An 18,476-nucleotide genomic window follows, 5' to 3' on the forward strand; every position below is an offset into this window, starting at 1 on the left:
AGTCTTACACATCTGAGCTTTTTATGTATGCCGGAAAATATTTATCCACCAAATATTAAATCTGCTTCCTCAGGAAACACGGACGGATCACAACAAAATGATGAATAATGTTCTTCCCTCTCATTACCTAGGGGATTTGTTCATATTTGTGAAGACATCCTCTGGTTACCCAATACTATGTCAACGGCAATGTATTTACTCTATCATACACTTCCATTCTTTTGAACACTTTGATTAAATCTCGTTAACTTTTTTTATTTCCTTCTATGTAACCAAAATCTATTACCTTATAAATCTTCCATGCACCCTTATGGCATTAAAAGTAATTCAAAGACTATGTTTAAAATTAGATGCGATATTTCAGTAATAAATTAGTAGTCTTTTTAAAAATAATGGTTCATCACATTGTTTAATACAAATACATTTCCATTAATAATGCCAGGAATCTTGTGTCACCAAAAGCCTTTTCACATGGCTGCCAATTAGGATAACTACTTTCCATAGTTATTCTGGTTATGCGCCCATTTAAAAACATATTTATTTATTTTCCTTTACATTCTTCCTACCAAAATGGGTGGTGAACTGCTTTTGTACCCACATTACGAAGCTTGCCCAAGGGAGCACCTTCTTTTATTATCACTGCTTGCCCATCATTTCTTGTTACATTCAGTATAGTTCATCACCAGTTTAGGAACCTAACACCTACAAAAAAAACTCCCTTTGCTGTTTCATTTCAACTTATAGCCTTTACTACAAAATTTATTTATATTGCAACTTTAATATAGGAAAACATCAAGGTGCATCACGGGAATGCTGTCATTTAATAATTAGATTCTGCCACACAAGGGAATATTAGGGTAGGCTACCCAAAGATTGATAGAAGAGGTTAGATTTTAATTGACAAATTTTAAGGGGTCTAACAAATGAAGTAATAAGGTAAGCTTTAAAATGTCCATTAGCTGTGCTTTTTAATTAGTTTTTCAAATTGTTAGTTCCATACAATATTGAACCTCTCAGGATCTGCATAAAAATAAATCTATTAGAAGGGATAAATGAACAAATCTGCAGTTTTGTATTACAGGTCTGTAGTTACACACTTCTTAAAGTCACATCTATAATAAATTACTTAATTCTTGCATTTATGTCAGTGCACGGTAGCGCAGCGGTAGAGTTGCTGCTTTACAGCGAATGCAGCGCCGGAGACTCAGGTTCGATCCTGACTAAGGGTGCTGCACTGTAAGGAGTTTGTACGTTCTCCCCGTGACCTGCGTGGGTTTTCTCCGAGATCTTCGGTTTCCTCCCACACTCCAAAGACGTACAGGTATGTAGGTTAATTGGCTGGGTAAATGTAAAAATTGTCCCTAGTGGGTGTAGGATAGTGTTAATGTACGGGGATCGCTGGGCGGCACGGACTTGGAGGGCCGAAAAGGCCTGTTTCCGGCTGTATATATATGATGATGATGATGCATGTCCTATACCAGTGCAGCCCCCTCTTGCACTAAATGTGTAATATAAAGGAAGCAACCACAAGAAGGTTGTAATATTAGCAAAGATCCCTGGAAAAGGTTGTCTTGTATTGTTGAGAAGGAGCACAATTACAGTATAGAAAACCTAATGCCACGAACCTCCATTGGGGGGAAAAAAAGTCTTCAAAATTATTATTTTTTTAAAACTTAACATTTTAATGAGCTGACCATCTTCAAAAAAAATTATTGGCACACTGAGAACACATGATCTGTCATTCACTACCGAATGAAGCTTATCGACAGTGAGAGCGAGTTCTGTTATGTCAATATGAAACCAATATTTTCACCTCTTTAAGCCACAGAAACAAATTAACAATGATTAAGATTTAGTTTTGGCCACCATGCTAGAGAAAATATGCCGTTAAGATGGAAAGGGTGCAGAGAAAATGTACTCGGATATTGCCAGGACTGGAGGGGCCTGAGCTATAGGGAGAATGGGCAGGTTAGGAGTTTATTCCTTGGAATACAGGAGGCTAAGAGGCATATAAAATCATGCCCGATAGAGTGATTGCACAGAGTTTTTCCTAGCTTAGCGGAATCAAGAGCTAAAGGACTTCAAGAACAAGAGGGCATAGGTTTAAGGTGAGACGAGAAAGATTTAATTGGAATCTGAGGGGCAACTTTTTCACAGAGTATATGGAATGAGCTGCCAGAGGAAGTGGTTGAGGCAGGTACAATAACAAATTTAAAAGACATTTGGACAGGAACATGGATAGGAAAGGTTTGGAGGGATTTGGGCCAAACAAAGAGAAATGGGACCAGCTTAGAGCATTTTGGCCGGCATGTATGAGTTGACTCTATTTCTGTCAGCAAGTATAAAATTACACCTTGTTGTGTTGTACAAACGGTGAAGAATGAAATAAATTGCCAGATAATGAAGTTTGACTGAGATACAAACATTAGCCTCAACTTTGTCCTTATTCAAATAGAGCCAGGCGTTCTTTCAAGTCCACCCTAATAGATCAGATAGGGGCATGGTTTAATATTGCTTTTGAAAGGTGGCATCTCAGTATGACACATGTAGGGTTTGACATGGTGGCAAAATTGCCAGCAGTGATCAAAGTTAAAATGAACAAAAATTGGATATAGCTGAAACACTGGAGGTGTTGTCAGCACCAAATTAAAGATCAGACTTTCAGAAGAAAACAAAAGAAAATAAAAGTGATCCGGAAAAATCCTGTTAAGATATCATTAACATTACCTTGCTGAATGACAGTTTCACCTGCAATGTGGGTTACAGGAAACATGGCATCAAAGATATCACTGAAAGAGAACAAGAGATACGAAAAGTGAGTATTGACTAAAACTTAACAAGGAGTTCATGTTCCTTAAAATAAAAGAATTAATTATTGAAATGTTCCTATATGTACATTTCTGATTAATATATTTTCAGAAAATATAAAATGTTAAGAGCATAAACCCCAGCAGTCGACCAAGTAGCCTCTTCAAGACTGTTCTACCATTGAATCAAATCCAATCTCTGATTCCTGAGAAGCCTAAAAACCCGACAAATTTGAACATACCTCCAAAATTCCAAATGACTCATGAGAGAAAAGTCCCTCATTATCTCTCTCTTTGATGCACATCATCTTATTGTGGCTATGTCCCCCAGTTTTAGATTTCCAAATTTTAGTTTTAGAGGAAACATCTTCGATTCTACTCTGTCAAGTCCCGTCATTTTATGTTTCAGTAACTTTACTTCTCATCTTTTAAACTCCAGAGAGCATAGGCCTCATCTGCTTAACCTTTACTCGCAAGATAACCCCTTCATAACTAGGTTTAATCTTGAGAATCTCTGCAAGCCTCCAAGGCAAGTATATCCTTCTTGAAATAAGGAGACCAAAACTGCAAGCAGCACTCAGGAGGCGGCCTCACCCAAGTACTGTAATGGTAAAATGAAAAAAAACTTCCCTTGCAACATTCCATTCGCCCATTTACTGGATGTATCCTCTTGCTAAATATTCAGCCAGCAAAAGCTTTTCTGATAAAAAGAATGCACTAAAACAATGAAGTACATTATTATTCTATTTTAGTCAGGGTGATTGCTCTTAGAATTTATTCTTCATAATTTATAATCTTTCAAGGTTGCCAGATCAAAAGCTGAATGAAATGGAAGAGACTGGACTTGAAAATATGATCCTCTGTCCAGTTATAGCAGATTATCATTCTGATACAAAGTTTGACTTACGTGATAAAATATCCAAGTGCAATGGTGCACCTAATGTATGTGGGAATTATTCAGTCATTAGTTTTTACCCCATTACAATGTATGTAGGAGATGCAGAATAACTGATTATTTCAAATCATTTTAGAAAATAAGTTACATTTGCTTTGTGATACCTTATTAGGTTGACAGCTTTGTAGAATCTCTATATTAACAACTCCAGCTTGTTTACAATTAAAAATACTCAAAATCTACAATTGTCTCAGTTTGAGAATCCCAAGAAGGAGAAAGTAGGAAGAAAATGTACAATCTGCATCAAAATCGTCTAGGTAGCCCAGATGTTTCAATAGTTGACACATTTAACAGGCGGTCAATGGTCAAGCGGATTCGTGGACCAAAGGACCAGTTTCCATGCCGTATCTCTAAACTAAATTTACTCAGGTGAACTTCTGGAGAGTTCAATTTGCTGAAATGATCTGAGTAAATGTGTGATAAAGGATCTATTCATAATGCCAAATGTTATTCCTACTGAAAGCCTGCTTATGAAGTTCTGCACCCTGGTCAAGAACTCAAGAGCTTTTCCGCATCACTAACGTCACACTTGAGTGACAATGAAATGAGTTCCTCTTTTTGTTACGTTATTCACAACGAAAGTCTCTTCAGACATTCAGCAATTTGCTATACAAACACGATTGGAGTTGCTCTTGAAGGTTTATATTCTATTTGCTGAAGCATGATGTGGGGCAAGGCTCAAAGGATCAAGTTGAGTTGAAAAGTTTATCAAGGCAGCCACCATCTGATTATTTCAAAGACCAAGAAACATGAACAGTTTCATTACAGATCCATAAATATGGTCGCTGTGATTAATGGAGTCAAGTTTGAGACTGAATCCTACTTCCCACTCATTGGGATGAAGCAGTATTTATAGTATAGAGGTTATTAAGTGTTTCTCGCGGAAACAAAATTAAATACCAATCTGTTTGAAGCAAGCTCTCAAGGAATAACTAAATAACTGACAAAAATGACTATTTGCAATATTTCCCCCAGTAAATTGGAGGTAAGGCACAAACATGGGGAAAGAATGAAAGCCAAACTGTGCATTTTACACCAAAACTAATAACAACTACTCAAGAGTGCTTTTAAAACAAAATTTAACAAAATGCAACGTAGCAAAACTTGTGATAATTTCTGAAGCAACACACACCAAATAAAGGAAAACTGTTTGATACAAACAGAAAATTTGTCCCACAATATGCAGTGAACATTACATCTAAATTCAATTCCAGTCAAATGCATCAATGCAATCCCACGCATGACTGATTGACGGTACAACTATATGCAGCTGACTGGCCTTTTCATAGATTAGGATAGAGTTTAAGTACCAACTAAATAACAGCAAAAAAGTTTTCCAAAAGACAATAAAGGATGTTTTGTTCTACCAAAATGCAGCATTTTGGTAGAAACTATATTATCTATAGTTGCAAATAACTAAAGCATAGATTTAACCTGAACTTGCAAAATTGGTAATGTGGTATTATTGAAACCCTGAATATAGAAATATGGACAAATTGCTGATACAATCCTAATTCAGGATTAATATAAAAAAGTACACCAAAAATTGCAATATTTTGTAAAAATGTTATCTCTGATTTATCTGTTTTAGTGAAAGGGCCAGAGAATGTTATCAATTGTATCTCAGTAAATTGCCTTACAGCAATTTCATGGGACACCACCCACTAAACACAAGGAAACTCAAAAGGAGATTGTGAAGAACACAAAAGATATGTAATCATGCACTATATGTAATTAGCACTATTCTGAACAGTGGAAGTAATACAGCCGACCTGCCTACATTTTTCATTTGGTACATTAAGATAACTAACAAAATTGGATAAAGAAACGTTATATTCTAGAGAATGCGGCTAGATCTCATCTTTCCACAGTTTACTATAAAATACATTTCTTTTTTTTTTAAATCTCACTTCTTTTGGTCTCCAGCTGGAAGGAATTTAGACTCATGTATCCCCAAGGGCAGTGACATTAACCGGTAGGTATTAGGAGTTAGAATATGCTCACTGACATTAACCTCTATGAGGTCGGCAAGTACAGGGGCCAGAATCTTATCTTTTAGAAGGTTTGTATTCCCCCTTTCCTTACCCAATACAAAACTCCTTTCAGCTACTCAGACTTGGGTGAAAGGACACAACTTACTTAAATAATAAAACAAAACGAACAAAATCAGAAAATGTTAGAAACACTCAGTATGTTAGATGGCATCTGCGGGAAGAGAAACAGATTAACGTTTCAGTTTGAAGACTTTTTGTCAGTGTTTCTCACTTTTTCCAGCATTTCCTGTTTTTATTTCAGATTTTTTGCCCATCCATCCATCCATCCATCCACCCACCCACCCACCCACCCACCCATCCACCCACCCACCCACCCATCCACCCATCCACCCACCCATCCATCCATCCATCCATCCAACTAAAACTCTCGGTTTGTTTGTGTGCATATGTTTATGTGTGTACCATCCCTCTACACAGCCAAAACGGTACAGGACAGTGCAATAATTTTAGGCCCACCCTAATAAACCCACTTTTGCGCCGCCGCAGATTGCAGCCGAGCTGCAGGAGACGCTTCCCGGGGCACTCCCCGCCCGGCAACGGCTCCACGGTTGGGCCGAGGGGGGAGGGAGGGAGGATGGCAGGGATGGGTGAAGGGGATGGGGGAGGGGGTAGGGGGCATGGGAGGGATGGGGAGGGGTGAAGGGGAGGAGGGGGTCCTGCACCAATGCAGGAGAGGTTTGGACCCAACCGGTCCACTTGGTCTAGTTTCCCCATAAAAACCATGAAACTGAAATTAAATGATTTATTTAAATTACATAATAGCAAGAAATAAGGATTTATGTCCATCAAGCTCATCTGCAATGACCTTTGACTTTAGGACTTGACACAGAGATATGTTCTAAAGATTTTTATTTTCCCTCTACAAACCACGAAGGACGCAATGGTGGAGGAGCACGGTGAAAGGACTATATGGCAGTTCTCTTAGTCATAAGAAGTTTAAAAGAGCAGTAGCTCAACTATAAGTCTAGAATCATGTTCAAACAACTTCTACCATTAGAATAAAGAGAAGCACCAATATGATTTTTGGCACTGAAATGAAATATAATCAATAGAAATTTTTAAGTGGGCAGTAAATAATAATGGAAAATGCTGAGATCACGGATAATAGATTTCATTTAGAAATGAGAAAATGGAACAATTTCTATTGGAGCACAAAGGACTGAAAACAACATCTGCTGACAGAAAACATTAATTTTAAATGTTATTTACAGCATTCCAACTATGGTGTCGGTCTCCTCAGATAGTGAGAATTATACATGACCGTTCGACATTTTAGAGAGGAGTAAAATGCAGGATTTCACAAGGAAGCGAACAAGCACTTTGAATCGCACATGTAGAAGGTATGAGAGATTTTATGGATTCCTCAAAGAATCCATTTCCAAAAAACTAATATTAGTCCTAGCTAAGCATCCTCCACATTCAACAATACATATGATAGTTACAATAAGTGCTTTATTATATGGTTTCATATGATTGTTGATTAAATGTCTCAATATTAGATGCAACACACAATGCTATGTTTCATATGACATTCAATCCACGGCCAATATTTTTTGGTAAAAAGACCTGCGTTTATAAATGTTTCTTCAATTATCTCAGTAGTCCCATCGCCAACATTATGGCCAACATTCGCTTTTCATTGTTGCAATTTTGAAAATCCAGCATCCAATTAGTGTGTTGCAAGCTTTCACAGCTATGTATCTGTTTGGATAAACATTAGTCTGTAAATCAGGGATTCTTCTTAAAAAAATTCCTGCGGAATCTTTTATATCCACCGAGCAAATGAACCTTCTGTTTAATGTGTGATTGATATCAGTGCAGCACTTTAACTGTAATTTTAGCTAAGATTTTTCTGCCCAGATTTTAACTTACACTAATGTTGAATGAGCCATGGATGGTACTGTGCAAGTTGGTAAAAATTGTTCCTTTAAAGAAACACCGTTACTCTCTCAAAAGGTCTATCAAGATATACCATTATAACTAGTAGCAACCTGCACATAGAAGGGGGAATGTTGTGATGCATACACCTTAGTTTATGATCACAAGAGTCTGTTGTACTTTCTACCTCTTGCATGATCGACACGTCTTTAGGGTGTTCACCCAACCACAACAATGGATGTTACTTTATCAAATTTATAGGAAGAACCTTAAGCATTGCGCACCTTCATAAACAGAATCATCTATTTTTCTCAAATAAATCGTGAGCTCATATCAAAAACTTTGTGTAAAACTATGTTAAAATATATCAAAAATCACATATGTGTCCATGTGTTCAGTTGTATCCACATTGCAATTCTTTCTTCTGACTTCTGATATGTGTTACTTCGGGCAAGGCACTGAAGAGTCGAAACAAAATTATTCTAACTCAATGAAAAAAAACTAGCCAAGTTCAACCTACTTTCAAGCAATTAGAAAGAAGGAACTGCAGGTGCTTGTTTCCAAATAAAGACACAAAGTGCTGGAGTAACTCAGCAGGTCAAGCGCTGGAGAACATAGATAGGTAACGTTTCAGGTTGGGACTAGAGTCTGAAAAAGGGCCTTGACTTGAAACATCAACTATCCATATTCTCCAAGGATGCTGCCTGACCAAAGTTACTCCAGCACTTTGTGTCTGCTTTCTAGCATGTTACTTTGAGACAGAAGCCAATAAATGCTTGATCAGATTTTAAATATGTACTGCCAGAATTAAAACATAATGTTTTTTTATGTAAAGCTTCTCCACAGAACAATTACGCATGTACATTCAATGTCAGTTAGCAGTACTGAAAAGTATTTTTTCTTCTTTTCCACAAAGTGCTTACAATGCTAGAATAGTAAGTGGTTGAGTGAGCAGTTAAGTGGTTGCAGGAAGAGCCAAAGCCAACAAATGCACTACGTTTTGAAGAACCCATGGTGTGGTTCACTTCCCAAAGGTTGCTAGCTTAATTAACCGCTGCTCAATGCTTGAAATTGGCCAAAAGACAGCTGACGTCATGTCTGGTCATTTATTCACAAAATGCTGGAGTAACTCAGCAGGTCAGGCAGCATCTCGGGAGAGAAGGAATGGGTGACGTTTCGGGTCGAGACCCTTCTTCATAGTGGTATCAGTATTTGGACCCTTGGAGTGTTAAGTGAATTTTATTCTCAAATTTTTGGGTAGAGAGACATTACTTTCGTGGCATATTCATCAAGATGCAAGGAAATTCCTTGTTCAAATGAGGCTCACAAAGGTTGTAAACATGGTAATGATAGAGACAACAATAAATAGGACAAATGCAAAACAGCAGAACAATGCAAAGATTGCAGCAATCTGAAGTAGTGTGAAGATACCACTGAAGTGCAGTAGCTGAATAACCAAAGGAGGTAGAGTTAAGAGTAAGACTGTAGGTTTATTGGCTTCTGTAAATTGTCCCTAGTGTGTTGGGTAAAACCAGTGTATGGGTGATCGCTGGTCAGCGCGGACTCAGTGGGCAGAAGAGCCTGTTGCAAAGTTGTATCTCTAAACTAAACTAAACCACTATGAAGCAGGTGTTTAAGTGATTGGTTCAGGAATCAGAAGCTGTTCTCAAGCCTGGAAATCTGAGCTTTCAAGCTCCTGTATCCTCCCAGAAGGTAGGAACGAGCAAGGGGAATGCTCAAGCTTGTAGGCACCCTTGATGATACTTCTGGCCTTCCCGATGCAACACAGCTTGCAGATGGACTGGATGGAAGTCAAGACCCTGTGATGGACTGGGTTGTCACCGCTCTCTGCAAGTGCAGGTAGTCAAGAGCAGAGCAGTTGCCATACCAGCTGAGATGCATTCCATCAGAATACTTTCTACATGGCATCTACACAATGTTTGAGATATTTGCGAATTCTGTAAAGGTGAATTTTCATTAACCAACCACCGTAGTGTTGTGGGAGGAGGAGGCAACGGTCAGAAAATTGCTTAGCATAGATATTGTAAATAACTTTGACCATAGCAGCACACAATGAAATAGATGGTTTACAAAACTTAAAGCCTACATCACAAATATTCTCAAATTATAGATTCTGCAATGTTAGGCCTCCACTACAATGTTTACATTTGGGCCATCAATGTAAAAATCTGCCCCCTCACACATCAGCTCTCTATTTCAGCTGCACAATCCGGAAAGGAGAGGGAAGCATGGAAAAGTGCAATAAGGGATTTTGTACAGTCGTGCTGTTCAGAGATTCCATACTTCTTTCATAGAGGATGACACTGTTCAGTACCTTCCCTATTGCTCCTACATGCCATGGCAATTGAATTACATCACTGATGTCCAGTTTTACTGAACGATGGTTTCCAAAATATAGAAATGTCGCAAAGTTTACCAGTGTTTCAGTGACACCCATTTGGCTGGAGAGTGCAGCAGGGTCAAGTTGGTATAGAACCATGTCTTCCAGGTGTTTTATGGAGACCCCATCCTCCTATATGATCCAGTTAAAGAATCAACAGCTACGGCTCAGCATCTGTATACATGCCCGGCATCATAAACATATTATAAATTCAGGACTGAAGTGGAGGTGATCATGATTCTGGATCAAAAACAACATAATTAAAATGTTCCCAAGATCAACTCCATTTTAGCTAGAGCTTGTTGGTTGAAGATTTGCAGTATTGCAAGCATGAAGATTAAGAAGGTTGCCGTGATGGTACGGTCTTGTTTAAATGGGTCAATGCTGGGCCTTTGCGTAGGATCATAGCATTGCAGGCACAGCGTGGTCACAAATTCCAAAGACAGTCAATCCAAGAATTTTTCATGATCCCTTTCAGTTAGTGAAATTAAAGGTTTTTGTATGGTAGAATAAGATGAAGTTGGTTTGAGTCTACATTTTTGTATTTGTGCTGTTCAATGGTGCAGATTAAAATGGAAGAAATTTGCAGTGCATCTCTGAAAGTTGTTCAACCTCTAAAAAATGGTTGAGTAGAATCCTTGTGAGCACTTGGCCCACAGGAAAGAGCAAGAAAGCCTCTCTATGATTACTGTACAGACTTGATTCCCATCTTGAACACTGTCACAATTAATAGCATCTCAAGATGCTCTTCTCTTTCTAGATGAGGAAGACATTTTGTAGGTGAGCAATTTTTCAGTCCCTCAGCAAGGATAGTCCCTCAGCAAGGATTTTGTCCGCTCCAGATAATGGACTGTTATTTGCAAAGCTGAGATTGGCGTATGAAGTATGCTACAAGAGTCAAATATACCCATTTAGAAACAGAGTCCCAAAGATCTTCAAGGTGATCAATACGCACCATCTTCAAGATGATCAATTGTAGTTGTAGTTGTATAATTGAGTTTGTAAGGATAGCAATGTATATATTGCTAGAAAAAAGTACAATACAATATACATTCAGTCAGGGCCAGATTAACATTGTAGCAAAAGTAGCATTTGCTACAGGCCCCGCGCTAAATGCTTGAAATCGACATCCCACTGAGGGGCGCTGTGTTGCGCTCGCCGCTCCCCAACCGCCACGGTTTGAATGTATTGGCGGGGCTGCTCGGACCAATGGGCAGCTGGTGCGTCACCGCCCCCCTCTGCCGGTGGCGGCCGCCCGGGCCGGGAGGCGAGTTGCTGCTCGGCCTCCGTTGGGGGCTCCCAGAAGTCGCAACAAGGTGTGGTGATGGTTAGCGAGGTCTTGAAATCTCGGGTTTGGATGTGCGGGTTTGGGTTGACTCGGAGTTTGGCAGAAATGCTGCGGGGAAAAGCTCAGCGGGTCAGAAAGAGAAACAGAGTTAATGTTTCGAGTTGGCGACCGGCCGTCATTTCCAAATCGCTTTAAGTCGGACGTTGGAGCATTGTGACTCCATGTGTAAAGGTCGGAAGGTGGTTTTTAAAGTACAAGTGGGGATCTCTGCAGAGTATGGGAAGGAAATACATCACTCCCTTACATTGGGTGGCGATTGCAGTGAGGGCGAGTGCGGCCAGCGCCTGCTCCATGTGTATGGTGGCGCTGGAGATATCAAGGGCCGCTCTCTCAGTGTTGGAGGCGCCAGCTGCACATTATGTTCCCATTGGGGTGGCTCGGCCCGCTGTTGGCCGGCGCCTCCCTCTCTTGCGAGCCAGGCTTGCCCGCTTCAACCCCGGGCTCCACCGGCATCGTGTGCAGGATTGCCGGGGACGTTGCCTTAGTCTGTGGGTTCTGGGGAGGGGAAAGGAATCGGGGGGTCCGGCAGCTTCCCGCCCACCCAACCAACCAACCAAACATGCCCTCCAGGACAGCAGAGTCTGGCTCGGTTTGCCGGCTGCTGCAGGGAATTGAGCCAGACTGTCAATGGGGAACCTGCGATTGGTGTCGGGGAATGGCTCGGTTTCTGATTTTTGAGGATTGGACGAATTGCCGCGGGTTTGGGCAGTTTGAGTGGATTGTGGCCCACTGCGTGACTCGGAGGCACTGATTTAATGTTGCTCCCTCAGAGGGAGCGGCATTGAATCGGTGCTTCCGGGGCACGCAGCGGGTTGCAGTCCACATGGATTGCTTGAATCTGCGGGAATTCGTCAAATCCACAGGGAGCGGTCAGGGACTGGGTCATTCTTTGACGCTGGTCACGGGTTCCCCATTGACAGTCCGGTTTGGTTCCTTGCAGCAGCCGGTGGACCGAGCCGGACTCTGCTGTCTTGGAGGGCATGTTTGGTTGGTTGGGTGGGAAGTCGCCGTGTTTTTTTATTCCTTTCCCCTTCCCAGGCCTTGCAGGCTGGGGCAGCGTCCTTGGTAAACCTGCACACAATGCAGGTGGAGTTTGTGGTTGAAGCGGGCGAGCCCAGCTCGCAAGAGAGGGAGGCGCCGGCCATCGGGAGGAACTGGGGGGCAGGTTGCCCCGATGGGAACATGGTGTGCAGCCGGCATTGTTGACACTGGGAGAGCTGCCCTTGGTGTCTCCAGTGCCATTATATATATGGAGCGGGTGCTGGCCGTACTCGCTCGCACTGCGGTCGCTGCCCAATGCAGGGGCGTGATGCGTTTCCTGCCCATACTCTGCAGAAATCCCCGCGGCAATTCTGTTGAATTTTGCACCGAGTTGACCCAAGCCTGTGTATTCGAACCCTGGACTTTTAAGGCCCTTTTATAACATACTAGACCAAGTGGACCCGTTGAGCCCAAACCTCTCCTGCATTGGTGCAGCACCCTGTCCTTTCCCCTCTCTCCTCAACCCCCCCCCCCCCCCTCTCCCCACTCCCTCCTTCCCCCCTCCCTCCCTCCCTCCTCCTTTTAAACTTAAAAATATGAATAACTTTAAAAATATAACACCGATTTCAATAAAACTGCTTGCATTATCATTAAAGTGACAATGGTGAGTAAGGTGGGCCTAAAATTGTCGCGCTATCGTGTACCGTTTTAGCTGAAGTTCAGTCACAAACAAGATAACAAACGAGAGTTTTAGTATATAGATGCTACGGGCCCCACACCAGCTTCATCCGGCCCTGCATTCAGTTGTAGGAATATGAATTTAAATACATAGTGTTAAAATGGAATATTCAGGAGTGAAGGTGGAAGTAAAAGGAAAGTTTGCTTTTAAAATAAGAAAACATGAACCTCTGGTTTTTAACAAGGTAAATAATACCTCAGCCGAGGATAGGTAATCTACTGTTCACAAGTGATCAGTCAATTAAAAAATGCAAACTTCTTCCTCTGCCATAAAGTAAATATGCAAACATGGTCAATGGTAAGGGTCAATAAATCCATGAGAAACCAGTGGAAAAATGAACAGAATTGAGCGAGGATGTTTTGCCAAATATAGTGTTATTGAAACAGAGAAGTAGTCAAAGGATCATAAATTAAGAATAATGACAAATCAGAAAAGTTTGTTCAGATATTCAAGGCATTCTGCTTGCGAGAAGAGTGATGTGGAACAATCAAAGCAAAATGGAACATCAACAGGTACTGAAAGAAGGGAGAATTGATAACTTTATTCAGTCCAGCTTGAATTTTAAGCCTTCAGCAGCTCACAAATTAAAAAGGGATCAGATTGAAAGAGGGTATTATAGAACTGTAACTTTTAAAGGGCTAAACATTTCAACCAAAAACTGCCTTTGTATGGATGAGGAAATTCTCTGAATGTAGATTTCAAAAGAAGAATCAGGGAAATCGAAGTTAGTAGTTAACACTTGAAATACAGAGGCCGCTCGGCCCATTGGGTTCATGCCAGTTTCCAGGGGAAGGATCCCGTCATTCTCCCTCTCCTTGTTTATCTGTGCCTTTGCAAACTGTTCTCTTTCACATGGCCCATGAAACACCCCTTCAGAATTTTTTGCCAATTACCTACATAAAAAGGGGTAATTTATCTTTTAGGATGTGGGAGGAAAGCAGAGCTTCTCAGATAACCTACATGTAGGAATCATGTCTCTACTATATTTAACATATGCAGCATGCAAATATGATGATAATCTATTTCAAAAGCTTTTTCTTACCAAGTTGATTTGTACTATTTTAAGAATCTTACACAAGAAACATGTCAATGATGCACATCAAAGATTTAGAAATTGGTTAAATTTGGTTAAAGACTGCATCTTACCTGAGCAGGAAGCACCATCAAAATGATATCCTGCTTCTTTTGGCCAATGTTATCATGTTATGTATGTGTTTTTCAAAAGATTCAATTTGTGTCCAATTACGAAGACCTGAAGCAGTTTTGCACGTCCATAATCCACGTACAATGGAACATAAGTGAGTTTCCAGAGCAAATAGCTCAACTGAAAGCCGTCCTCCGGCTCTTTTACTCACCTACTTTTGCACTGACCCTGAACCAGTTCTTGTGTCACATGCTATCAAATTACAAGCCACAGACAAGCAAACGAGTTCCCCGTGGCTAGACGGTGGCTAAATACTTAACCAGACAATTCCTACAAATTTTAATCATTCTGTTTTGCAACAACCTGTCATTCCTCTTTCATTTGCATTCGGGATCCTGAGTTACATGGCCTAATTTGGTCTTTCTTCTTTCGGTTAGCAAGCAAAAACATGAAAAAGAATGCTGAGAAACATGGGAGAGCAAGCAGCAATACTAACATTCTGAAGAGACAGTGGAATTTGATTGAAAAAGTCAAGCCTTATTTTTAAGCAGATTAAGAATGGGTTTTGAAAATTTTATTATGAGGACTAATTTGTTTCCTTTACATAGGCTTTACTGGAAAACAGATTCCAACACAAGAAAAACATTTTCCATGCATCTTAGCATTTATGGAAAGCTCATGTTTAGATAAAGCCCACAATTTATTGGGCTCAAAGCAGACATCCCTATTTTACCACAGGATGGTATTATCTTACAGCCAAATGTTACAAACATTTATATATATAAACCAAGAAGCACAGACTATCTGTTTTATTAACTTAACATGAAACTAATTCTTGGCTTGACTGAAATGAATCTGATAAAAATAACTAGTATTTGTCGAGCACCTACCACATCCTCAGCCTATCCCAAAATGCTTCAAAGCCAGAGGGAGTACTTCTGAAAGTGGTAGCCTACATACAAAAAACAGGATACAAGAAGGAATAGTGAAATAAATGATCAGGAAAGTGACCTTGTTTGTATTAATTGAGGGATGAACTGGGAGATTTTCTATATTCTTTTCCAAATATCGCCACGCATCTTCAACATCCAGTTGGAGAAACAAACCAATTCCAGTTTCTTCGCTCATACCTCTGCAAGGCAATACCTCTGACAATGTGCCATTCCCACAATACGCTCTGATGCACAAGCAAACTTTTTGCTCATTCAACCAAACCTGATGATTAAGAACCAAAAGTCCTACCATTGAGCAAGTTTGCTACCACATCCTTCCTATCATAAATTTCAACAGCCAGCCACGAATAATCCTTAACAATTGCTTATATTTAATGGGACGGCAAGTTCTAAAATAACATGCAGACAGACTCCTGTCTGCCACCAGCAGATTCACAGATTAGCTTTCACCATTGTCTCCTCTTCCACCACTCCTTTCCTCACTGTATCCCAATCCATCTCCCCGTTATGTAATTTAAATACTGTCTTAAGAAAGCACATCACAAGTAAATGTAGTACATTAAGTATGGTACTGCTTTAATTAGAATTTCAGACTTTGTACAGGTCGGCATTATCAAGCTAACAATACAAATCCACATGAATTGGAAAAAGGGAACTCTCTTGTTAGTAAGTTTGATTTAGTGATGCTGCGTGGAAACAGGCCCCTTGGTCCACCAAGTCCACGCCAACCATCTATCACCCATACATTAGTTCCATGTCCCACACACTAGGGGCAATTTACATAAGCAAATTAACCTACTAACCTGCAAGTCTTTGGAGTACAGGAGGAAACTGGAGCACCCGGAAAAAAACCCAGTCACAGGAGAATGTGCAAACTCCACACAAACAGCACCCAAGGTCTGGACCGAACCCGGACTCTGGGGCTGTGAGGCAGCAGCTCTAACGCTGCCCTTTTAGCAAAAAAAAATTATAATGGATATTAGAACAAATGAAATGCTGTCTGCTTTCACCTATCCACACATCTATGTACTTACAAGGTTGGCCTCCAGGGATAATTGGGTTAATGCATTGGGAACGTTTGATGGCTCTGGGCCTGTACTTGATGGGGTTTAGAAGGATGAGGATGAGATCTGATTAAAATCTACAATATAATGAAAGGCCTGGATAGAGTGGATATAAAAAGGATGTTTCCAGTAGTGGGAGAGTCTAGGACCAGTGGGCATAGCCTCAAAATAAAAGGACGTACCTTCAGAATGGAGGTGAGGAGGAATTTCTTCAGCCAGGGGGCGGTGAATCTGTAGCATTCATTGCCATAGATGGCTGTGGAGGTCAAGTCATTAGGCATTTTTAAAGCAAAGATGAATAGTTCTTGATTAGTAAGGGTGTCAAAGGTTACGGGAAGGTTGGAGAATAGGATTGAGAGGGAAAAATACATCAGCCATGATCAAATGGTGGATCAGACTAAATGGGATGAATGTCCTAATTGAGCTCCTATGTGGTGCAGCGGTAGAGTTGCTGCCTTACAGCACTTGCAGCGCCGGGGAGCCGGGTTCGATCCCAACTACGGGTGCTGTCTGTACGGAGTTTGTACCGTCTCCCCGTGACCTGCGTGGGTTTTCTCAGAGATCTTCGGTTTCCTCCCACACTCCAAAGATGTACATGTATGTAGGTTAATTGGCTTGGTGTATGTGTAAAATTGTCCCTAGTGTGTGTCGGATAACGTTAAAGTGCAGGGATCGCTGGTCGGCACGGACTCGGTGGGCCGAAGGGCCTGTTTCCGCGCTGTATCTCTAAAACTAAAACTAAATCTTGTGGTCGTGCATTAGTGAGACTGTTGGCAAATATCACACATGCCTACATAGCCCATTCTAATTCCAGTAAATCCTACAAGTCATGAGGTGGATAGATCTGATGTCTTGTGTTGGCAAGTAATGAAATCAACAGCTACTGTGTGGCTGGAGCTGGTGTCAAGAACCTGGGTTGGAGTAAAGTTATAGTAATAAGTTGCAATAAACGCTACGTTTGGTTATGGCTAGCACTGCGGTTGGAGTCAGATTCAGAATGGGGCAGGTGTGTGGTCAATGTCAGGGTTGGGGTCAAGGTCAGAAACATGGTAGGTTTGTGGCTGAGGCTCGGGTGGGAACATGCTGGTGATAATTCTGCTGTTTGCAGCTTCAGTGGTAGGAATTAACTCTCAACTTCCATGGATGGCGAGAAAGTCTGAAGCAAGTTACTCTACTCTGTAAGGATGCACTAAATCAGAAGCAAACTGGGCTTGCTTTGACAGGCTAAAATATACAAGCTGGAAATGTTATTTCCATGCGGAGGGTGTTATGGAATGTCATTGCAGTCTTTTGTCATTGCCACAGATATCCATGTTATTTGTCATCCTTAGGAAGTCCATGACCCAATCCTTTGCAAATAACAAGTATAATTAGAACAGAATCTAATTTTCATGGAAAAGGTGTCCCAGTAGATGACTTAAGGATTAAGAGTAGACACAAAATGCTGGAATAACTCAGCAAGTCAGGCAGCATCTCAGGAGAGAAGGAATGGGTGACGTTTTACAATACAATACAATATATCTTTATTGTCATTGTACAGGGGTACAACGAGATTGAGAATGAGCCTCCCATACGATGCAATAAATCAATTAGCTAGTCAGTATTAATTTAAACAACCCAATTAAACAAATTAGAACAGTTTTAAAACAGAATAAAGTGCCAGTAGATCTGTGCCGGTTCACTGTGCGATGTGACCATCCGGCTCAGCGGGACCGGTTCATAGCAGCTATGGCCCTGGGGATGAGGCTGTTCCTGAGTCTGGAGGTGCGGGCGTAGAAGGCCTTGTATCGTCTGCCCGATGGTAGAAGTTCGAACAGACTGTTGAAGGGGTGTGAAGAGTCTTTGTGGATGCTGGTGGCTTTTCTGAGGCATCCTGTGCTGTAGATGCCCTCCAAGGCTGGCAGCTGTGTTCCGATGGTCCTCCGAGCTCTATGGACTACCCGCTGAAGAGCTTTCCTCTCTGCCTCCGTGCAGCTGAGATACCACACAGGGATGCCATGCGTTAGGATGCTCTCTATGGTGCAGCGGTAGAAGGTTGTCGGCAGCTGTTGGGGCAGACCAGACTTTTTCAGTGTTCTTAGGTAGAACTGTCGTTGCTGCGCCTTCTTGACCAGCACAGCAGTGTTATTGGACCATGTTAGGTCCTCCGAAA

General features: G+C 41.1%; 1 protein-coding gene across 1 annotated transcript in view; it reads right to left on the reverse strand.

Annotated features, from left to right (window-relative positions):
• The window catches only part of prkar1b (protein kinase, cAMP-dependent, regulatory, type I, beta), a 100,339-nt gene that overhangs the window by 41,829 nt on the left and 40,034 nt on the right, over nucleotides 1-18,476 (reverse strand). The window contains exon 5 of the mRNA XM_078418093.1: nucleotides 2,728-2,789. Within this exon, the coding sequence (XP_078274219.1) occupies nucleotides 2,728-2,789 (62 nt within the window). The remainder of the gene's footprint in view (nucleotides 1-2,727; nucleotides 2,790-18,476) is intronic.

The sequence above is a fragment of the Rhinoraja longicauda genome, chromosome 21 (assembly GCF_053455715.1).
Source record: "Rhinoraja longicauda isolate Sanriku21f chromosome 21, sRhiLon1.1, whole genome shotgun sequence".
Taxonomy (NCBI): domain Eukaryota; kingdom Metazoa; phylum Chordata; class Chondrichthyes; order Rajiformes; family Arhynchobatidae; genus Rhinoraja; species Rhinoraja longicauda.